The sequence below is a fragment of the Mobula birostris genome, chromosome 18 (assembly GCF_030028105.1).
Source record: "Mobula birostris isolate sMobBir1 chromosome 18, sMobBir1.hap1, whole genome shotgun sequence".
Lineage (NCBI taxonomy): Eukaryota > Metazoa > Chordata > Chondrichthyes > Myliobatiformes > Myliobatidae > Mobula > Mobula birostris.
Window position 1 is genome coordinate 48,696,463 of NC_092387.1, and position 25,014 is coordinate 48,721,476.

Below are 25,014 nucleotides of genomic sequence, written 5' to 3' on the forward strand. Positions count from 1 at the left end.
TAATTGTTTTTATCTCTTGAAATTTCTTTTGAATTTGTTCACAGAATATGAAAATCGCCGGCAGAATTGACATTTCATTTTCCATTTTTCCAGCAAAGGATGGAATTAATAATTAACTGATTTGGTCTAGTCACATGTATGCCAAACTAGATAAAGATTGGAGATCTTCTGCCATAGGCATTGACATAAAAGCCCATTTAGTTCACCAGTCTGGTAGCTTTGTGGTAACTGAGGTTTGCTTTTTTATGTTCCAGATTGATCCAATGACTTCATTTTTGAATTTCATCGTTGCAGTTAAGGCATTTGAACTACTCTCTGGATCAATGCATCAGAACTCTAGCTGATAGTCCAGTAGTTGTAACACACTATATTGAATGCATACCTGTTTGAGACATCAGGATATTGTGAAAGAATTAATATAAATGTTGATCATTTGTTTATCTTGGTGAGTCTGTTTTTCACAATGTTTCATTCATATTTTGTTACATGCTAGGAAGCCATTCAGCCCATTGAATTTTAAACACGAGATTCTGCAGGTGCTGGAAATTGAGAATAACGCCAAAAATGCTGGAGGAACTCAGCAGGTCCTAATGAAGTGTCTTAGCTGGAAACATCGACTCTTTATTCTTTTGATGTTGCCTGACTTGCTGAGTTCCTCCAGGACTTTGTGTGTGTGTGACTCTAGCACACTGAATCTATCAGCTCTGAGTAATCTTATCATATTCCCACTCTCCTATTGTCCTGTAAGTCACACTCTCTCTCTCATGCTCATCAATTCCACCTTGATACTCCTTCCAACCTCCTGAAAGAAATTTAAGGTAACCAATTAACCAGCGCATTTTTGGATGGAAGCTAGAGCCTCCAGGGGAAATGCGTGGTCACAGGGAGAACTTAAACAAAGGTAGCACCTTGTATCAGCATTGAATGCCACTAGCTGCTGAGCCATATGCTGATCTCATTTGTAATGACCAGTTAGTTTGTTATGAATAGTGTGATGGAATTAATACTTATTTGGATATTGAGCGAAATGAGGCTTGAGTTGCATTTGGAGCTAAAAAAGTCTGCTGGATAAACTCTGCGGATCAAGCAGCATCTGGGAGGAAAGGAGGAGTTGTTTCAAAACAGGGCTTTGACCTGAAATTTTGTCAATCCCTCTTCTCCCCCCACCCCCCAACTGATTGCTGCTCAACCCACTGAGTTCTTCCAGCAGATTGTTGCTCGAAATTCCAGCAGCTATAGTCTCTTTCTGTCTTGAGTTGCAATGGTTTAGCTATACATTGAGCTTTTGCTAGTTCGTATATTTATAAAACAAAACTCGGCAGAAGAACCAGTCCTGATGATAATTCATGTTAATATTTTCTTCATTGCAGGTCAGACGTACAATCAGCTACCATATTTCTTGAACTACTACTTTGATCAATATATTTTAATCTATGAAAATGTCTCTGTTGGTGAGTATTTGCTGCTTTTCTTTTAAAACCTGTTATTTTTTTTAAAATTGCTATTGTGTTGAGATGCAGTAGCTTAAAACTGCAATGTTGTGGGATTGCTGCAATATTGCCAGGACTGTTCTTCAGATGAAATCTTAATCTTGAACTGTTCTTCAGTTGTTTGTGGGAGTTCTTATGGCTCTCGTGGAGGTAAAAGGGAATGATCTGACCAATGTCAAGTTCAAGTTTGTCATTCAACCATACACATGTATACAGCTAAATGAGACTGCATTGCTCTAGTGCCAGTGTACAAAACATAGTACGTAATCCCAACCAACATCCCTCATTCATTTTGCAATAATCCAGCAGGAAGTATACATGGATATCAGTGAAAGGAGAATGATGGGCATGTGTAAACAGACAACCTTTATAAATTGGATGTGAAATTCATATAAATATTCCCCTGATCTGTTCCTGTAGAATGAGTGTACAGATTGTGAAGGAACAAATAAGCTGCTGGAGGAATTCAGTAGGTGAACTGACATTTTGATCTAAACAGGGCATCAGATTATGGAAGTTATTTGTTACTTTTTGGTTAATGTTTGACAGAAGTTGCCTGGGCAGATGAGTGGGAGGTGCAGTTTAGTCTGGTTTGTGTAGTTTTGCCTGCCCTCATGGCTTGAGGTTTAGAATTTTCCAGTCAATGGAGAGGAATTTTGTCGTCCAGGTGCAGTGGAAGTTGGGTGACATAATGAACGAAGACGTTGAGACTTGTAATTTGAGTAACTCCGATTAGACGAGGAATAAGATTGAACTGAGGCATGGAATATGTTACTTAATGAGTCTATGAAAAATATGTTAAAATGTAAACAAAATTTGTATGGTTCTAGAATGTATCATTCAATTTTGGTATTCTCTAATCTTGATTCTAACAAGCTGTTGATCATTGTGAGCAAAGAATTAAAAGTAGAAAATGCAGGAAATAGCCAACAACACAAGCAGCATCTGTGAACAAGAACTGGAGTTAGTGTCAAGTTAGTAACTTGTTGTCAAAATTCCCTGACTTGGACGTTCCCAGAATTTTCTGTTTGTTTTTTTTTGTATCTCATCTGCTTTGCCTTTCGATTGTGGATGAAGAATTTGAAAGCTAACTTTGTTTTCTGGCTGTAACTTGGAAGTGAGCTGTTGAAATCTTTTCCGCACCAAGTGTAACTCAGCAGTAAGTTCTAGTGGATAAATGTGGATACTTCCCAAAAGGCCTGTTAACTGATCATATGCCAGATTGACAAGAGGGAGAGAGTTCATTTGTTATAGGCCATGTAACGTTTTGGTTATCTTTATTTTGTTGCTATGTTGCCATTTTCACTTTTTTTTGTACACTGCAATTTGTTGTGTAAAAACAGGAGCAGAGGCTAATACAGTATTTCCATATGACATTTCTTGATAAACTACGAGAAATCCTGATTATATGATAAAATTAAACACTAAGAACTAAGAGTTGTTAGTTAATCTGGGCAATAACTTTCTGAAATGCAAACTTATGAAGTATGTGACAAGATTACATAAATATTAACGTAGAGAAATTAATAATGCATGTGGTTGAAATGGATTTTAACAAAGTATTACACAAGAACTTTGTATCGGGTAGAGGTGTGAGGTATTTCAGCACTTCGGCACGGTAAATAGAGCTCCTCAGCAGTAGGTGTCCATCCTATATTATTGTATGGATTTTAATTATGGACCATCTGCAGTAGACACCTGAAAGCTCTACAACAAATACCACCAAAGAACCTTATGAAAGATTTTGAGGATTGGCTGGAAGGACAGGCCAGCATACTGAAGGAGGCCACATGGGGATTACAAATACCTGGGGATATGAATTGACAATGAACCGGTCTGGTCAAAGAACACTGAGGCTGTCTACAAGAAGGGTCAGAGCCGTCTCTATTTCCTGAGGAGACTGAGGTCCTTTAACATTTGCCGGACCATGCTGAGGATGTTCTATGCGTCTGTGGTGGCCAGTGCGATCATGTTTGCTGTTGTGTGCTGGGGCAGCAGGCTGGGGGTAGCAGACACCAACAGAATCAACAAGCTCATTCGTAAGGCCAGTGATGTTGTGGGGATGGAACTGAACTCTCTGACGGTGGTGTCTGAAAAGAGGATGCTGTCCAAGTTGCATGCCATCTTGGACAATGTCTCCCATCCACTACATAATGTACTGGTTGGGCACAGGAGTACATTCAGTCAGAGACTCATTCCACCGAGATGCACCCAGAGCGTCATAGGAAGTCATTCCTGCCTGTGGCCATCAAACTTTACAACTCCTCCCTTGGAGGGTCAGACAACCTAAGCCAATAGGCTGGTCCTGGACTTATTTCCTGGCATAATTTACATATTACTATTTAACTATTATGGTTTTATTACTATTTAATTATTTATGGTGCAACTGTAACGAAAACCAAATTCCCCTGGGATCAATAAGGTATGACAATGACTATACCAGGAAAAGTATTTCCGCCACAATGAAGCAACACCAACTCCAATGGATAGCTCATGACATTCAGATGCCTAACTCACATCTCCTCAAACAGATCCTTTACTCCCCATTGAAGGCGGACAAAGGAAGCACTTCAAAGATAACATCAAAAACCAACCTGCTGAAATTCAACATTTTAAAAACTGTAAAAACATTGCACGCAATAGATGCACTTGATGGAAATCTGTTCAAGGGGGATTGCACTACATGAGAGTGAGCTCCACTGAGCCACTAGGGAGATGTATTCTCTAGTGGTTGGATCATTTGAGTTGAGTAAGATGTTTTCCTGAGGGGTTACCCATTGGTGGGTATCGAGTGGCTGTAGAGGCTAATCTGGGATATTCTGCTGCAGTGTGGACATGGGTAAGTGGTTGGGTCTTTTGGTTGTTTGTTCGCTCCTTTTGCAGCTGCCACGTATTTTCTGTGGCATAGTGGTGGTCGCTCTCATATATCGTGTTAGTGTGTCTGTCCTTCCAGCTGATCCTCAATCTTTCGTAAGGTTCTTTGGCGGTATTGTTCCAGAGCTTTCAGGAGTCTATTGTAGATGGTCCCTAATTCAAATCCATTCAGTAATGTAGGAAAGACAACTACTGTATAGCTCCGAAGTTTTGTTTGGACCTGTAGGTTGAGGTCTTCAAAGACTATCCCTTAATCTTGCATAGGCTCCATTAGCATTAATCGGCGGTGGTTGATCTGCGTCTATGTCTATTTTTGTGGAGAGCATGCTGCCATGGTAGGAAAAGTGGTGAACGTTTTCAGGGGTGATATCGTCAACTCCTATGGAGGGCTGGATAAGCTGGGTGGTGGCTGGTATAGGACCTGAGTCTCTTGTATATTCAAAACGAGGCCTAGGGCTCTATATGCCTTGAAAAAGGCTGTCAGGATACATTGGTGGTTTCCTTTAGAGTGTGCTGCGATGGCGTTGAAGCTGCTTTATAATGGTGGTGCTGACCTTGGCCTTGAACCGGTTGAGGCTGAAAGCCTTTAGTCCATTCTATACATGATTTGGGACACTCTGTGGTGGGGCTTGGCCAATAAGGTGAAGGGTAGCAGCAATAAAGATGGCAAGTAGGGTGGGTGCAATGTATAGCCCTGTTGGACTCCTGTCATGATAGTGAAGAGTTCTGATTCAGTGCACCTGAGAGCTTGGCAGTCTACTGTATTAAATGCCTTTATGAAATCTATGAAAGCATTGTACAAGGCTTACCTTTGTTCATGGCATGTTTCCTGTAATTGGCGTGCTATGAAGATCATGTTAATGGTACCTCTATATGGGCAAAACTACTCTGAGATTCAGGGAGTACGGCTTCAGATAGTGGAAGGAGTCGGTTGACAAGGATACATGCAAACAATTTGCCTGTTGTTGACAGGAGGGAGATTCCTCTAATTGCCACAATCTGCCTTACCTCCCTTCTTGAATATGGTCACTATTAGATCATCTGTAGATCAGCTGTAAGGGCAGTTGTTCCTTTCCCCAGAACAAGGCATGTATGTGGTGCAGAAGTACTGGTCCTTATTCCTTGAGGATCTCTGTTGGGATCCCATCAGAGCCAGTGGCTTTGTTGCTTTTCAGACTCCTGATGGCATCATGGAGCTCTTTCATATAGGGAGATTTTCTCATGTCTCTGGAAGATTTGGTTAGTAAACTCCTGGTTTAGCAGTGCTGTCATGGTTAAGAATTTCTTGAAAGTGCTCACTCCATTGATTGTTGATGTTCTTCCGATCCTTCAGCAAGGTCTTCCCATCCATTGAGCACAGGGTTTAAATTCAAAGTAGTTTGGACCATAGACTGCTTTGGTGGCACTGAAGAAGTCTCTCGTGTCACTAGTCTGCTGGTCTCTGGATTTCCAGGGCTTTCTCAGTCCACCAAGAATTCTTTAGTTCCCTGCCCCGTGCTGGATATTTGTCTTGGCTCTGGAGTAAGCTCCTCTTTTGGCCTTGCTGCCGATGTCATTTTGCCAGAGACAAAACACTTTCCTTGGAGTTGAGCTGTTCTATCTCCATGTTGTCATGGGACCAATCCTGATGTTTTGTGTACACATGGATATTTTTGCAGGTATCGAGGACAGTGGATTTAAACAGACCCCAGTTGCTCTTGAGTTTTAGTCTTGGCCTGGTCTTCTGCTTATGAACTTTCCTCCTTTTCGTTAGTCTGACGAACATGGAGATGATCAGGTGATGATCTGTCTAGCAGTTGTCTGTGCCAATTGCGGCCCTTGTGATATTCATATCATGGCAGTCCCTAGCTTCGACAATGAGATAGTCAATGTGATGCCACTGTTTAGATTGGGGGTGCTGCCAAGATGCTTTGCATTTGTTTTATGGCAGAAAAGATTTTTTGTGAATGATAAGATTATGCTCAGCACATATGGTGACAGATATTCCACCCTGCAAAAACTCATTTCAAGCAGGTAGCACCCCCAACCCCTGCAACCCCATATACCCCCCCCAACCCCCGTCGACCTCCAAGGGTGTATGTAATACTTTGTTTAGTGATTTTGTCTAATCTGTAAACCAGGTTGGGTATATGCAGCAAATGTGATATTAAAATATGTACTTATATTATCATGTTTATTCTATTACAACTTTAAGCAAGTCTACAGGGAGTTTGGCCTCATCACGTAGGACATCAATAGCGTAGCTCCTTGGCAGCTAGCCAGCTAGTTTAAATCAGGGGTCCCCAACCTTTTTTGCGGACCGGTTTAATATTGACAATATTCTTCCGGACCGGCCGACCCGGGGGGGTGGGGTGTTAAATGCGACCGGAATATAGCTGATATATCAACTATAAGTCACTTAGTGTATGTGGCTAATACACTCAATTTCGTTTCTAAAGGGGCTTATCTAACAAATTTAATATTAAACACACAGCGCGTATTTTCCTCGCATGAATGTAGTGATAAGTCAAACAGTGGTCCCAAACCTCCAGGCCGCGAAGAATGCAGCGGTAGCAAGAATGCACCCAGCACATCTTTAAGAAAAAAGCCGAAATAAACAAACTAATTGATTAGGTGCCGCCTGGCACGTAAATGTCAGCCCAGATCAGAGACGACGCAATCGGTAATCGCCTCTGTTCTGGGCTGACATTTACGTGCCGGGCGGCACCTAATTAATTAGCTTGTTTATTTTGGCTTTTTCCTTAAAGATGTGCTGGGTGTGTTCCAGCCACTGCTGTATTCTTTGCGACCTGGAGGTCGGGAACCACTGAATTATAAGTCACTTATAAGTCAATAGCATCATAACATTTTAAGTAACGTTTGGATATTAAACACACAGTGCACATTTTCCTCGTATGAACATATCAAATCATTGCAACACACCAATATCGCTGAATCAGTGGGAGCCCTGGGCTTGTTTTCCTGCCAGAACACGGTCCTATCGAGGGGTGATGGGAGACAACGGTACCCGAAGGGAGTTCCTTATGACCAGTCTATTCTGCAACTTAGTTTTTGTTGCATTCATTGCGGAGATATGTTGGAAATGGAAGCAACATTTTCAGTGCTTTCGTGGCTATCTCAGGGTATTCAGCCTTGACTTTGATCCAGAATGCCGGCAGAGATGTTATGTCAAACATACTCTTCAGCCCACCATCATTTGCAAGCTTGAAGAGGTGATCTTTTTCCCCGCTGACATGGATGCTTCACCGGGGACATTCACAAATGCGTTAAAATTCAACAGTGCCTGGCAGGGAATGAGGAAAGGTGCAGCTGACTCATATCGTTTCATATTGCCAAATCATTTCGTTTCCTCGCGGCCCGATGGTTGGGGACTACTCTTAGCATGAAGAGAGACCAATCAGGATGCTCCCTCTCCCCCTCCCTCTCCCCAAATCTATTTCCGGGATATTGTATATCCGGGTGTCAGGGAGCCACTATCAATATGCGGGAGACTCCCGGAACTTCTGGGAGAGGTGGGATGTCTGTGGTGAGAAGTAGTACTCCATTTGAGTTGATTGTGCCAATGTCTTCCTATGGTACTCTTCCAAAGGTTGAAGTCCCCCATGAGAATTCTTGTCCTTGGGGATGTTAGCAATGTCCCATTGAGGCAAGTAAAGAAGGCCTCTTTTTTTCATACTCGTGAGAGTCCAGAGCTGGTGCATAAGCACTCACAATAGTTGCCATCTGGTTGTTGGCAAGCATCAGATGAACCATGAGACATTTACTGATCCCCATGGGAGTGTTGACTGACAAGCTGGTTCTTTTATTGCAAACCCAACACTGTGGATCCTGCACTTGTCAGTTGCCTTTCTTTTCCAGAAGGTGTCACCACCCTTCTCCTCCAGTTTTCCTTCATCTGCTAGAAGGGTTTTAGAAAGAGCTGCTGGTCAATCTGGCATCTCTTCAGTTCTTTGGTGATGATCTCAGATCTCCTGTCTGGTCAATCATTGGTTGCACTGAATTCCAGATGCCAAAGGTCATGTTTTTTAGTTTCTGACCGCATACGGTGATCCCTCTGGTTGCGATAATCCAATCAGGAGACTTTGAGGCTCAGTGGGATGAGAAGAGTGGATCATAAGTAGGGCTGCTCAGTCCTGAGTGCAGCTCTCAAAGCACTCTTTCTGTCTCAGTCCAAGAACCCAGTGACTGAATCGAATATCCATCACCCGATGTGCCATTTTGTGACTAGGGGCTTCCAGACCTCACAATCCTGCCCTCTTCGCCACTTGCTCATTGCCAGAGGACTTAAACTGGGGTGGGTTCCCTTAATGGAGAATGCCTTTGAATGACTTTGACTTTGTTTAATGTGGGGAGGCTAATGCATGGGCAGCCACCACATGGTCCTTGACAGATGGGAGTCGGGATCCAGTGGCGTGGAATGCAAGATGACTGGGGACCCCTCACTGCTGCAGCCTTCCTCCACCTTCTTCTGCCAGCTTCACCACTGAGGTGTTGGTTGGATTGCTCTTTGTCTGGAACCTATCCTTTGATCTTACTGTCATAGATGAGCCTATCAGGAGCTAAATTCCAGACAGCATTGTCTCAGGATCTCAGCAACTGCCAGGCCCCTCCACTATGACAAGGTGATGATCCTCTGAGAATATCCATGCACGTACCACTCCTGTAATACCAGTTTGTTTAACCATCTTGTTTACCCAAGGTTCCCTCATCCTTCCTAGAACATACATAAGAAATAGGAGCAGGAGTAGGCCATCCGGCCCATCAAGCCTACCCAGCCATTCAATAAGATCATAGCTGATCTGTCCGTAAACTCAGCTGCTTCGACCTGCCTTTTCCCCATAACCCTTAATTCCCTTACTATGTAAAAACCTATCGAACTGTTTCTTAAATTTATTTAGTCAACTGCTTCCCTGGGTAGAGAATTCCACAGATTCACCACTCTCTGGGAAAAACAGTTTCTTCTTATCTCCATCCTAATTCTTCTCCCCTGAATCTTGAGGCAATGTCCCTTAGTTCTAGGCTCACCTACCAATGGAAACAACTTTCCTACTTCTATCTTATCTATCCCTTTCAAAATTTTGTATGTTTCTATAAGATCCCCTCTCATTCTTCTGAACTCCAGAGAGTATAGTCCCAGGCTACGCAATCTCTCTTGATAGGTTAACCCCTTCATCCCTGGAATCAACCTGGTGAACCTCCTCTGCACTGTCTCCAAAGCCAGTATATCCTTCCTCAAGTATGGAGACCAGAACTGCACACAGTACTCCAGGTGCGGCCTGAGCAGTGCCCTGTATAGTTGCAGCATGACCTCCCTGCTCTTGAATTCAATCCCTCTAACAATGAAGGCCAATATTCCGTTTGCCTTCTTGATAACCTGTTGTACCTGCAAGCCAATTTTTTGCGATTCATGCACAAGCACTCCTAAGTCCCCCTGCACAACAGCATGCTGCAATCTTTCACCATTTAAATAATAATCTATTATTTCTTCCTTTTTAGAATGCTGCTGCTTCTTTGGGATGAAATGATCCTGCATCTTCCAAATTACTCCCAAGGAACTCTGGGCATTGCTGCTGTACCACCACCTCTGCTAGAGTCCACTTCCAATCAACTTTGGCCAGCTTCTCTGTAATGCTTCTGTAGTTACCTTTACTCAGCTGCATATTGATGCATCTGATTTTATTTTCTCCCTCAAATTGCAGGGTGAATTATTTCACATTATCATTGCCTCCTTTACCTTAAACTGGCTCATTACCCATCAAATCCAGAATTGTCTTTACCCCACTGAGCTTGACCATAAACTGCTCTTAAAAGCTGTTTCCTAGATATTCTAGAAATTTCTTCTCTTGGGTTTCAGTGCCAACCTGAATCTTCCCTTTCTGTCTGCATATTCAAGTCCCCCATGACAATCATAACATTGTCTCTCTTGCATGGCTTTTCTATCTCCTGTTGTAATTTGTACCACTCATCCTAGCTATTATTCAGAAGCCCATATATAATTCCTATTAGGGATTTTTACTCTTGCAGTCTTTCAACTCTACCTACAAAGATTCTACATCTTCTGTTCCTGTGTTACTTGCTGAGGATTTGATTTCATTTTTTTTTACCAATAGAGCAACCCTACTCCCACTTGCACATCTTTTCAGTCATATGTGTATCCTTGGATGTTTTATGATCTTTAAGCCATGGCTCGATGATGCCCATGTTGTACCAGTCAATTGCTAACCATGCTGTAAGATCATCTACCTTGTTTCATACTGTCTGCATTCAAATACAACACTTTCTTAACTGTATCGACCACCTCTCTACTCTAATTTGTGTCCATGTCACCTGAAATTAAATTCTTATCCCTTTCTTCCTGTCTTAGTATTTTCTTAAATTCTGGAGACTTTGGTAGTCTCTCCTGCACTTTCCTTGCCTTTTATTTAATGTCTCTCCCCCCCCCCCACACACACACACACACACTATTTAGTTTGAAGCCCAATCCAGAGCCTTAATTATGCACTTTGCCAGGACCTTGGTGCAAACGTGGTTTGGGTGGAGCCCATCTCATCAGAACTCTCCTACTTCCCCAGTTCTGGTGCTAATGTTCCATGAATTCAAACCCACTTATCCCATACCAATCTGAGCCACACATTTAGCTCTATAAATCTAATTGACCTTTGTCAACATGCATGTGGTTTAAGTAGCAATCTAGAGATTATTACTTTTGTTGTTCTTTTTCAGTTTGGTCTACAGCTGATCAAATTCCCTAAGCAGAGCCTCTTTCCTTGTTCTGTCTCAGTTGTTGGCACCCATAGGACTATAGAAACTTTCTCCTCCCACTCTAAATTCCTCTGCAGGTCAGATCAATAGTCCTGAACTCAGGCACCAGGCACGTGAGCCCAGTTATTTTTGCCAGTACTCTGTTTGCCTTTACCTTTTGACAGCATTTTGGCAGCTTCTTTGCTTGAGATCTTCTGTACAAGACAAATTAGTTGTAACTCCTGCTTCTGATCCTGATGGTAATGGAATGAAATCCCATTGCAGAGATTTGAACATCAAACTGAGGTTTCAGTATGATATGATGTGAATACAGCAAAACAAAACAATCAGTTGAAAGCACTCAACTGATCATAAACGCAAGCAATTCTGTAGATGCTGGAAATCCAGAGCAACTGGCTGCATTGGTGCTGTTTCATGCAGCCATGCTAAACTTGTCATTTTCACCCTTTCTGTGCGCTGAACTTGTCAATTTCATCAACTTTGCCTCCAACTTCTACCCTGCCTTCTAATTCACTTGGTCCATTTCTGACACTTTACTCCCCTTTTTAGATCTGAGAACTGAACATTGCTGCCTCACATCCAATTGTGTTTTATTCTCAGTTTTGCTCTGAATTAAGGGTAGCGTGACCTGTTGGGCTTGTCCTTTTTGTCTTGCTGCTTACATTATGTAACGCTGGGAAAAGTGTAATCTCATTCTAAGCACCTCATTAACTCATCTGGTCTCACCCTGTCAGAGATATTCCCTCAGTTCTACACATCTCTCTCCTACCTCCCATTAATGAAAATAAACTTGTTTTCTCCCTTTTCCAGTTCTGATGAATTATCTTGGATTTGAAGTAACTATTTTGCTTTCCACAGTTACTACTTGACCTGTGAAGTGTTCCCAGTATTTTCTGATTTTGTATTTCTAACATCTGCGTTTTTTAAAAAATATATATTTATGAATAGTGTACTGCTGTGTTAGGGGTAAAAAATGAAGTTTTTTTTAAAAACGTTCAATGTGGGTAAATACACAAGCGTATTTGTGCACATAATCAAAGACTTCCTTATGTCAGTGACAGTCATTTATTAATTAATTGTGCTATCAAAACACATCCCCTGTGCAAAATGTAGTTTGCAGTTTGAACGGTCAATGAATGAATTGTCATTCCAGTTTGGCAGATTACTGTACAAACAGTGATTGTACTTCAGAAATGTTTTGCTTGTAAAGTGCTTTACAATGTTCAGGGATTGATTTGTGGTGAATAAAATGCAAGTTCTTTTATATCAAACTAAATTACTTGTGAAACAAAATGTGGCTTGGGGAGTTTGCAGAGAGGATTCATTTGAGATGATAAGCATTACAGGATCCATAATCCATAATATACAAATGCTACGGAGAACAAATTAAATGCATAGTTGCAGTTGTCTCTAATGCGGCATACAATCCCCTTTTACTTTAGCTAATATTTCTCATTAATTTGTCTTGCAGATATTGTATTAAATGATGTACTAGTGTTTGGCCATAAAACCATAAATGATTTTTAGTTTTCAGGTTACAGAATTTGACTTGATGTTCAGCGTAATCTTCTGTAAAACAGGAATTTCTAAATATTTCTGGAATGGGCAGAGGATTTCTGGCAATGATGGGCATATCTCATTTTTCGCCGATTTGTCTCCAGATGTTGCCTTGATTTTAAGTGGAACTTAATGGAAAGGTTTCAGAAAGTTTTCTTGATTTATATTATGCCTTGTTTAGTTTTTATTATGTGTCTGTCTCAGTTGTCTCCATAATAAGCAATAATCAAATTTATACTGCAGAAGAAACTGTTTTCTAGCACCTTGGTTAATCATGGGTAATATTGCTCAATAAATGTATTATATTGTAAAGTAAAAACTATGCATGGAAATTGAGGATAGGTATTAGCACAGAGCAACCTCCAGCAGTTTCTGAACCTTAGCTTGATAAACAGGGTATGGGAGCCTCTATTGTGTGCTTAGTGGCTCACATTTGGAACTATTACTGGAGGGTAACAGACTGAGAGATTACTGGAAATACCAGTTAGTGTGCAGGAGTGTAAAATGCACAATAATTATGTTTTGACTGAGTTTGATTCCAATATTTTGATTGCAGACACTAGAGTGTCATCCAGATTTATTTTCATTGCATCTAATTTTCCAAGAGATGCAGTGCTGTCTCATTTCTAACCAAATGTTCATTAGCTGCATTGGAACATTGGATTTTGTCCCAATCTCATATTCCTTTCTTGATTTTAAAAGGATTGTTTATGGGGTCTTTCTTGTGTTTAGAGCTCTTGTTCAAGAGTACTAGGATAAGTGTGGACACTGGTGTGGTGGATGCCATGTTACTTGTGCTAATTGACATTAATAATCAGTTAGAGAATTTTCTACTCTTGCTTGCCTTCAATCCCAGTTTTATCTATGATGGATTTTGATGCTACTTTGACTTGCAATTGATTTTGTTATTTTTCCTTGTTCCAGACCTGGGTATTAGTGGCAGTGGCAGCCCTTGTTTATATATCCCTAATTACCCTTGAAGGACGTGGTTCCTCGATATCTTAGAACACCTGGTGAAGGCTTTCCCAAAGGGGCTTCCTACATGCAGACCTGGACAATATTGAAGGAATAGTGATACACATCCAAGTCTGGGTAGTGTGTGCTGTGGGAAAGGAATGTGTGATGGTGGGTTTTTTTTCCATACGCCAGCTCTCCTTGTCCCCATTGGTAGAGATGACCATTTTGGGAGGTGTTGTTCCAGTAGTTTATAAGTCTGAGAATGTATGGTATACACTGTAACCACCAAATCTGTATTGAAAGCAGTGAATATTTTGGTTTGTAGATGGAGTTCTAGTTGATTAAACTGCTTTATCCTTGATGGCATTGAGGTCCCTGAGTGGTGTTGCAATTGAACTCAAACTGGCAAATGGAGGGTATTCCATCTTGTAGATGGTGCTAAGGTTGTTGGAAGTGAGTCAACTGATACAGGAGATCAGGCCGCTGAATCCTTGTCACTGTATTTATGTGGTTTGTGCAGCTAAGCAGTTTTTGTGCTTAACTGATGTATTTAATTCCTTTAGGCAAAACTAATGTCTAGTTCAGATTTAATTCCCTCTTCTGCTTTGCTTTTTCTTTCTGCAGGTTTATTTCGCTAATCTATTTGGCATCATTTTTGTACTTGTTCTTGTTGTGCTATCCCTTTCCAGTGATCTCCTTCCTCCACCTGTACAACTCCTAGGTTGTAGTACTGCACAACTTTTTTTTTAAACATCCCTGAAGTTAGTCATTCAACCAGTGGGGCTTCAATTATGTAAGCCCCATGTTTTGGGCTGCCACTCACATAAACTTTGTTGTCCTGTGTAAAATATTATTTCAGGTGTACATTTTACCTTTTCTAACATCTGCTCAATTTTCATCTTTTTGATGGTGTGATACACCCAGATTAAAATTGCCAAGAACGAGTTGCATTATTAAAGACGAGCTGATAAGTGAAAATAATATTTGCAAGTTTCAAATATAAATGCAGAGGTTGAAGTCTTTTTGACTCCCAAGTCCACTTGAAGCAATTTATTTTAGTACATTATTTATGTATCCTTAAAAATAACTAATTTCTGATTAATTTCCATTATTCTTGTTATACAGGGGCTTTTTGTAACTTCATTTACCAATTAAAACATTTTATTAGCCACAATGCATGCTTAACGAATTAAGAAATGTGTATATACACTCAATGGCTACTTCTGTTACGTATACCTCTACATCTTGTTGATGTAAATGTATAATCAACCAATCATGTGTCAGTAACCCAGTCCATTAAAAGTACGCAGATAATGCCAAGAGGTTCAGTTGTTATTTAGAGCAAACTTCAGAATGGGGAAGAAAGGTGACTGATTGTGTAATGATTGTTGGTGCCAGATGGGGTGGTTTGATTATAACAGAAACTGCTGATCTGTTAGGATTTTTGCACACAGCCTCCAGAGCAGTGTTATCCAGCCTGGAGTCTATGGACTCTCTGTTAATGGCTGCATGGCATAAAATGGTTGGGAGCCCCTGCTGTAGAGTTTATAGAGATTGATATGAAAAACATCCAGTGAGTGGTAGTTCTGTGGGTGGAAATGCCTTGTTAATGAGAGAGGTCAGAGAAAAATGGCCAGACTGATCAAGCTGACAGGAAGGCAACAGTAACGCAAGTAGCCATTCATTACAACAGTGGTGAGCAGAAGAGCATCTCTGAACATACAACGTGTCGAATCTTAAAGTGGATAGGCTACAACTGCAGAAGACCAATGATACACACTCAGTGGCCCCTTTATCAGGTTCAGGATATACTCAATAAAAGGGCCACTGGGTGTATAATTGCATCTCAGTGGCAGTTAAATGGATATGTTTGCAGCTTCCATGACAAAATGGGTCAGTTTTCCCATTTTCCCAAAATATTGATTTCATCGGCTTTTGTGAGAACACCTCAAACCAGAAACTCTACTGGCATTATTCTTGTACATTTCTGCCTCCAGGTGTAAAATATTAAATTAACACCTGTAACAAGAATCACTCCTTTTAATAAAGAACAAGGAGGCACAGAGAATCTGTATTTACCGACAAGTACTTTTATTGCCTCAATGGAAGAACACGTGTACTTGCACAACCAAATACTTGTGGGCTCACCTACTAAGGTTCCCTGCCCTTCCATGAATAGTCAGAGCTGAAACTATAATACCAGTTTAAAAAGGAGTTTCTGATGCTGACCACATTCCTCAGTCACGTTTTGAATCTTCATGTGTCTGTGGGGTCCTCCTCATCTGCGATGGTTGTTCTCTGGTTGCTGAAGTCACCGCTGTCTTCTATGTGTAAAGCATTTACTTTGAAACTTATTTTGTCCCAATTCAAATATTGCATTGAAGTGTTCTTGGCTATTGGTCATGTGCCTGACTTTTAACACTTTTTTTTATTGGCTCTGCTTCAGGCCAACATCCATTTATTGCCTCTTCCCAGCAAGTGATAATCAGTAATTTATGGCTCTTCGTTCTCAATCAGCAACCAGTTTGAATCATGCAAGGCAAATACAGACCACAATAGACTCAAACCTGCATGTTATTTCCAACCAAAGAACAGCTCACAAGTAACTTATTTGGAAATGATCACTAGTTCAGATTACCTGAGGCATTGTTGTGTCTACATTAAAACACTGATCAAGCCAAGCGACTTCAGCTCACAAAATGGAGAACAGAGTCTCTTCGTAAAATGACAGCCTTCCTCATGGCAAGAACAAAGGCAATTGTTCCATCTGCTTCCACTGTCCTTAATTCATTCAGATTCACTGATTTGTAGACTGTAGTTCTTTCTGGTCAACACATTGCTAGAAAGAGATTACCATTCTGCTGTTTGGTGGTTCTTGCTTTGCAGAGATTGGTTTCTATGCAGGTCCATCCTCGGATACGGCAGGATTCTATTCCTGTGAACTGTCCATAACTTAGATGGCTTGCACTTCCTGCCTGGCAGAAGATGTCTGCACTAGCTGGCAAATCCATCTGATTGGTGTCCCAAACACTTGCTCATGTCAAGTCCGGTATTAGTAGACTGGGGAGAATTGGTATTACAGTGGTCACCACATTTTGGAAAATTACTTCATGGCTGTTAAGCACTGCATGGTAAATTGGTCTGAGATTCAACTTCCTGAAGAGTTCCAATTAATTTCCGGAAATCCTGTAAGTATAACTCCCCACTTGTTCAGCATTTATTTCCCATTTTAATCTGTTCAGTTTCCATGTAGTATCACTCACAATATATAAAGAATGATCTCCATTTATGTAGAACCAATCACAGCCTTGGCCCCAGTGTAATTTGCAAACAATGGAGTAACATTGAAAAAGTAGACGTCATTATTTTATCAATTTTTTGCAGGTTTACACTCAATAGTGTAAGGTAGATAAACCATTACTAGTAATGTTAATGTAATCCATGTAATGTTAATACTTCACCTACTCTAAGTGAAAATCTGGTGAGAACGGAGTCGGTTTTTAATTTGAGGTATTCTTGTAGAGAATAGGGAATCTGACCTGTTGAGTCACCGCAAGGAATAGGCCATAACTATGTGATGTGAATGAAGAATGCAATTAAGTCTTTGTGTGGGATTACAGATGAGAAATTCTATCATTGGCATAAACTGGGTGGAAGTTCAGTGCTTGCGTTCATGGACTTGCATACATCCTGGGAAATGTTTAGTCTCTGCCTCCATTCTGTATCAGGTCACTACTGACAATTGCCTAAAAATTGTTGCTCTTCGTGTTCTGTGCTGGTATGGTGGGTAATGTTAGGAATTGAAGAGGAAATTGGGAAGGGGGGCAGAAACCATCTTGAACTGTAACTGTGAAGGAACATGGTGATAGCTAACTCCTTTTCCCCTTGTCCAAGTGGCTACACCCAAACCATTCCAATCTGGAGTTCTCATTTCCAAAAGGTCACCTCTTAAGGTGTGAAAAGGAGTTTAAATGATACCTGACTAAAGTCATCACTGTTAATCATAGAAACATAGAAAATAGGTGCAGGAGTAGGCCATTTGGCCCTTTGAACCTGCACCGCCATTCAGTATGCTCATGGTTGATCATCCAACTCAGAACCCTGTACCTGCCTTTTCTCCATACCCCCTGAAACCTTTAGCCACAACGACCATATCTAACTCTCTCTTAAATATAGCCGATGAACTGGTCTCAACTGTTTCCTGTGGCAGAGAATTCCCCAGATTCACCACTGTCTATGTGAAGAAGTTTTTCCTCATCTCGGTCCTAAAAGGCTTCCCCTTTATCCTTAAACCGTGACCCCTCGTTCTGGATTTCCCCAACATCGGGAACAATCTTCCTGCATCTAGTCTGTCCAATCCCTTTAAAATTTTATACATTTCAATAAGATCCCCCCTCAATCTTCTAAATTCCAGCGAGTATAAGCCTAGACGATCCAGTCTTTCTTCATATGAAAGTCCTACCATCCCAGGAATCAATCTGGTGAACTTTCTTTGTACTCATACCACCGTATTCTTTGGCAGGTTAAGTGAACTAGCATCAATATTCTTTCCTAAGCCGTTATACCAGCTTTGAAGCCCTGGTCACACTCCAAGCAGTTTGAAAAGGTGATCTAGATCATTTGTATATCTAAATCATGAAAGGGGCACTGTTCTAAGCTTTGTCATGGTAAGGGGCTATTGGAAGAACAGGAAAAAATGCTTCAGTGATCTTCTTGAAGCTTGCTTGGCAGAATGGTGAAGTAGTAAGGTTACTGACTGGTAAGAATCCCTGACTCGTGGCAACTCAAGAAGCAGCATCTAGCAAAACTTTGAAAACTTAGACTCTGTACGATCCCAAAGGAACACAAAGCTCCCAAGTATCTCTGACAACCCAGCTTCGCGTTAGTTAAGCATCTCCTGTCCAGTCTGAGTGCAAAATAGATTTCATCAGCCATCTGCAAAGGCACAGAATGGATCAGATCAAGTTCTCCTCAGCCCTGAGGGATTGCCTGATGGGAGGAGAGTCATGATTTTCATGCCGGCAGAGAGGCTGTTAATAATTTTCTGAATAATTTTGCAACTGATAGTGAGATTTATAACAGTGCTAGTTTCCATTCACCTCAAATAGGAAGAGGAATTTCTTATGTTCTTGACTCCATTGCACAAGGAAGTGCCAAATGGAATGCAGATACTTAGGCATTTCAGAGGCATAGAAGGAAATGCCTGTTACTTTACAGGCATTTGGAAGAGAGTTGGTATCCCATCTGAAGCAGGTATAGTTAAAGGATTTGGAGCTTGATCTCTCCATCAGTAGCTCATCAACTACAGTACTTTATCACCATCTCACTTTAGAATTCTATTTCTATTGGTAGTAATGGTCACCCTGTACTATGGGAGCAAAAAATAATAGGAAAGGAAGGCGAGCAAGAAAGTGGCTTCAGTGAGGCAACATATCAATAAAAGAGAATAGGATGATGGGGTGAAGCAAATAGAAGGTAATCACAGAAATTCGCCTTGTGTTGGAAGAGTTGTTGCTCTGTACTGAGAGCTGTGCTTGAGTACACTGGTGGTGGTGAATATCATGACACAAGGGACAGTGAGAAATGTTTGGAGAGACAAGACTGCTGATCGTGGAATCTGGAACAGCAATCTGCTGGAGCTACTCAGTGTGCTGAGAAGCATCTTGGGAGGGGGATCCATGTCCAAACCTCAGTCCCGGTGCAAGGTTATCTAACATTGACAGTTTCTTTTCTCCTAAACCTGCTCAACCCGCTGAGTTCATCTAGAGACCTGGTGTTGTGAATGATTGAATGGACTGGGTTTAGTCTGATGCATTCTGTTGAATATGATTTTGTCCAATGAATTTCGTACAAGATTAAATGATGGAAACTAAGGCTATGTCCACACTAGACCGGATAATTTTGAAAACGCCGCTTTTGCGTAAAAACGATAGGCGTCCACACCAGGCGTTTTTGAAAATACCTCCGTCCACATTAAAACGGGTATTTGGGCGAATCTCTTCCTACTGAGCATGTGCAGGACACATCTACGGAAAACAAGAGAAGAGGAAACGGTATACTTGGCGTGCGTTTGTCCAGTTACAGACTAGAAAAACTTAAAAGGAAATTGCCAAATGTCGGACAGCTGTTGGCTCTCGCGCAGCAGGATTTAAAACTTATGTAGCCCCCCGGCCACGCTCAGGGTCGCTCGGCTCACTGTCATCAAGGGAAATAGCCCTCGACCCCGCCAAACTGTCGAATTAAGTTTGTGTGGATGTTGTGTGATGTACCCCACCCCGCCCTAGTAACAGACAATACACCATATATGATTAAATGATTTATAGTTTATAGATATTACTGGAACTATGTAATTAATAGAGAATAAAATATAAACGGAAAATAAAAGGCACCACACTTATCAAAGTTCAATCTCTTCGTGCATAAACAGTTCGAGCTCAGGACCCTTCTTCTTCACCCTGCGACCCCTCGGACCACCTCGACCAGCCACCTGGGACCAACAACGGTGGTTGACCAGATGCTCCACACGAGTCTGTCTCTGTCTCCTCTCCACGCCAAACACCCTCCTCAGGGTCCGACCCCGTTAGCGGACTCACAGCACCTGGTCCATCCTCTGTCTCTCTCTCCCGCCTTCTGCCCACAAAACCCCGCGCATACGATCTCTTACAGACACCCCACAGGCATAACAACTAACCCAATTGGTTCATTTGTCCTCTTATCAGTAGATAATCCAAAACAAACTGCCAGCGCAAGAACTTTCTCAGTGTTTAACATAACAAAGAAGCATTCCCAAGTATAACATAACAAAGAAGCCATTTTAATTAGCCTACACAGTAACATAAAAGATGAAACCCCCTTACACTTAAAAAAACAAATGCTGGAGCGTATGGAGGCAACCGACAGGGAGTTCACGGACAGTATGACCCAGCTGATGACGAGTATTGAAAAACTGACTAACTCTGTTGCAGAGGGATTTGCAATGATGAGGAATATAATGGCTTCTTCCCCCCCCCCCCGCCCCACCACCACCAGTACTTTTCACCGCCACATTACCAGCCTCACAGCCACTACAATAGCTACACATATGGACACACAGACCTCCGGGTGGCCTGACCAACATCTTCTCCACTCCCACAGAGGGGTCATCCTGGAAACATTTCCTACAGCCATAGTCTCTTCACCGATGAAAGGGGTAACAGGTTTTTTAAAACCTACGGTTACCCCGTACATACTACAACGCCCAACCAGCGTTTTCAGATTTAAACACTCTGGAGAGCGTTTTAGAAATGCTCCGTTTTCGGGGGAGGAAAACACCGTTTCAGTGTGGACAGAGGGTCAAAACGAAGAGAAAAAGCTTCGGTTACGAATTTATCCAGTCTAGTGTGGATGTAGCTTAAATTGAAGCCACTCGGTCCTGAGTTGAGGATGTCATCAGAAAAGAAACTACAGTACAAACAAGTACAAGACTTCAAGTGCAATGCAAAAACAAATTCAGTAAATCGTAGTGTGCATGTTTTCCTTTTTGATGTAAACCATCTAATAATGGTTTTAATGTTTAAATTATCTCACTGAACACTCCAGAGCTGTTCCTAAGGAACAGCTTCAACCACTCTGCCATCAGATTTCTGAATGGATAATGAATCAACCCATGAACACCTCACTATTTTTACTCTTTAATTTATATTTTATTATAATTTAAAGTATTCTTAATGCATTATACAGTAATGCCGCTGCAAAGCTGCAAATCTTATTGTATACTGTATGTCAGTGATATTAAACTTCATTCTGAGATTTACCGATCTGTCGTTATTTCGACGTTTTCTCCAGAACGTGTAGTTTTGGCATTTGTGTGGCTAGACTGTGGTGTAGCAAGTCAGGGTACCCCAGTGCTACTGCGTGGAGTTTGCACATTCTATAAATTACATAAATAAATAAAGCAAAAGATGAATAATGAGGTAGTGTTCTGGTGTTATGGACTATGCAGAAATCTGATGGTGCAAAGAATCTGATGAAATCTGATGATGTTCTTAAAATGTTGAGAGTGGGTCTTCTGAATCCCATACCACCTCCCCTAAGGTGTGAGGGACAGAGCTGGTTTTGGGGTGTGGGGTGTGATTTGCTTTGTTGGAAATTTGTTTGCTTGCTGAAAATGACCTCTCTAGTATAGATGCACTATTGCTAGAGATCACCCCTCTAGAAATTTGTTTTGAGTGCTTGGTGACAATCTGAACCTCCTTAATCTCATTAGGAAGTAAAGACTGGTGTGCCTTTGTGATTGCATCTGTGCTGGGTCCAGTACAGGCCATCTGATGTGTTGATATCCAAGAACATAACCTGTCAACTCTCTTCACCCTTCACTGTTTATAAATCTCTCCCCCCCCCCACCCCATGTTGACTGGCACATGTTTGTCCTCCTTCCACAGGTCAACAGTCAGCTCTTTGGTGTTACTGACGTTGACTGAGAGGTTGTTGTTGCAGTACACTCATTGCCACCTGTGATTAAACAACAGTGATGACATCAGCATATTTAAAATGAGCATTGGCATTGTCCTTAATCACACAGTTGTGTGTATAGAGGATTGAGCAGAGGGCTGAGCATGGAGCCTTGGTTTTGGTCAGTGAGGAGGAGATGTTGCTGATCCTTGCTAATTGAAATGCTACAAAAATTAGCTTCTTGCGGCAGCAGCACAATACCTTACAAACTTGTCAAGAATTGACAAACTTAACAATTATGCATACACAACAAAAATATTTGTATGTGCCCTCTTCTCATTGTTGTCATCAGGAAGGAGATACAGGAGCCTGAAGGCACACATTCAGTGGTTATGGAACCGCTTCTTCCCCTCTGCCATCCGATTTTCTGAATAGAAACCATAGAAAAACTACAGCCAGAAACAAGCCTTTTGGCCCTTTTTGGCTGTGCCGAACCATTTTCTGCTTAGTCCCACTGACCTGCGCACAGACCATATCCCTCCATACACCCCCCATCCATGTATCTGTCCAATTTATTCTTAAATGTTAAAATAGAACCTGCATTTACCACCTCGTCTGGCAGCTCATTCTATACTCCCACCACTCTCTGTGTGAAGAAGCCCCCCCTAATGTTCCCTTTAAATTTTTTCCCCCTCACCCTTAACCCATGTTCTCTGGTTTATTTCTCCCCTTGCCTCAGTGGAAAAAGCCTGCTTGCATTCACTCTATCTATACCCATCATAATTTTATATACCTCTATCAAATCTCCCCTCATTCTTCTACACTCCAGGGAATAAAGTCCTAACCTATTCAACCTTTCTCTGTAACTGAGTTTCTCAAGTCCTGGCAACATCCTTGTAAACCTTCTGTGCACTCTTTCGACATTATTTATATCCTTCCTGTAATTTGGTGACCAAAACTGAACACAATACTCCAGATTCGGCCTCACCAATGCCTTATACAACCACATCATAACATTCCAGCTCTTATACTCAATACTTTGATTAATAAAGGGCAATGTACCAAAAGCTCTCTTTTCTACCCTATCTACCTGTGACGCCACTTTTAGAGAATTTTGTATCTGTATTCCCAGATCCCTCTGTTCCACTGCACTCCTCAGTGCCTTACCATTAACCCTGTATGTTCTACCTTGGTTTGTCTTTCCAATGTGCAATACCTCACACTTGTCTGTATTAAACTCCATCTGCCATTTTTCAGCTCATTTTTCCAGCTGGTCCAAGTCCCTCTGCAGGCTCTGAAAACCTTCCTCACTGTCTACTACACCTCCAATCTTTGTATCATCAGCAAATTTGCTGATCCAATTTACCACATTATCACCCAGATCATTGATATAGATGACAAATAACAATGGACCCAGCACTGATCCCTGTGGCACACCACTAGTCACAGGCCTCCACTCGGAGAAGCAATTCTCTACCACCACTCTTTGGCTTCTTCCACTGAGCCAATGTCTAATCCAATTTACTACCTCTCCATGGATACCTAGAGACTGAATTTTCCTAACTAACCTCCCATGCGGGACCTTGTCAAAGGCCTTACTGAAGTCCATGTAGACAATATCCACTTCCCTTCCCTTCATCCACTTTCCTGGTAACCTCCTCGAAAAACTCCAATAGATTGGTCAAACATGACCTACCATGCACAAAGCCATGTTGACTCTCCCTAATAAGTCCCTGTCTATCCAAATGCTTGTAGATCTCTCTTAGTAGTCCCTCCAATAACTTACCTACTACCGACGTTAAACTTACCGGCCTATAATTTCCCGGATTACTTTTCGATCCTTTTTTAAACAACGGAGCAACATGAGCCACTCTCCAATCCTCTGGCACCTCACCTGTAGACAGCGACATTTAAAATATTTCTGCCAGGGCCACTGCAATTTCAACACTAGTCTCCTTCAAGGTCCGAGGGAACACCCTGTCAGGTCCCGGGGATTTATCCACTTTAATTTTCCTCAAGACAGCAAGCACCTCCTCCTTTTCAAACTGTACAGTTTTCATGATCTCACTACTTGTTTCCCTTAATTCCATAGACTTCATGCCAGTTCCCTTAGTAAATACAGACGCAAAAAAACCTATTTAAGATCTCCCCCATTTCCTTTGGTTCCGCACAAAGCCGACCACTCTGATCTTCAAGAGGACCAATTTTATCCCTTACAATCCTTTTGCTCTTAATATACTTGTAAAAGCTCTTTGGATTATCCTTCACTTTGACTGCCAAGGCAACCTCATGTCTTCTTTTAGCCCTCCTGATTTCTTTCGTAAGTATTTTCTTGCACTTCTTATACTCCTCAAGCACCTGATCTACTCCCTGTTTCCTATACATGTCATACAACTCCCTCTATTTCTTTATCAGAGTTGCAATATCCCTCCTTGAGAACCAAGGTTCCTTATTCCTATTCACTTTGCCTGACAGGAACATACAAACTCTGCGCTCTCAAAATTTCTCCTTTGAAGGCTTCCCACCTACCGATCACATCTTTGCCAGAGAACAACCTGTCCCAATCCACGCTTTTTAGATCCTTTCTCACTTCTTCAAATTTGGCCGCCTTCCAGTTCAGAACCTCAACCCTAAGACCAGATCTATCCTTGTCCATGATCAAGTTGAAACTAATGGAGTTATGATCACTGGAACCAAGGTGCTCCCCTACACAGACTTCCGTCAGTTGTCCTAACTCGTTTCCTAACAGGAGATCCAATATTGCATCCCCTCTAGTTGGTCCCTCTATATATTGATTTAGAAAACTTTCCTGAACACATTTTACAAACTCTAAACCATCTAGACCCCTAACAGTATGGGAGTCCCAATCAATATATGGAAAATTAAAATCCCCTACCACCACAACTTTATGTTTCCTGCAGTTGCCTGCTATCTCTCTGCAGAT

General features: G+C 41.6%; 1 protein-coding gene across 13 annotated transcripts in view; it reads left to right on the top strand.

The window, feature by feature from the left end:
• Positions 1–25,014, top strand: part of cdh23 (cadherin-related 23) — a 1,156,658-nt gene that overhangs the window by 42,962 nt on the left and 1,088,682 nt on the right. For all 13 annotated transcript variants that reach the window (XM_072282605.1, XM_072282606.1, XM_072282607.1 and 10 more), the window contains exon 3: positions 1,371–1,451. In XM_072282605.1, coding sequence (XP_072138706.1) covers positions 1,371–1,451 — 81 coding nt within the window. The remainder of the gene's footprint in view (positions 1–1,370; positions 1,452–25,014) is intronic.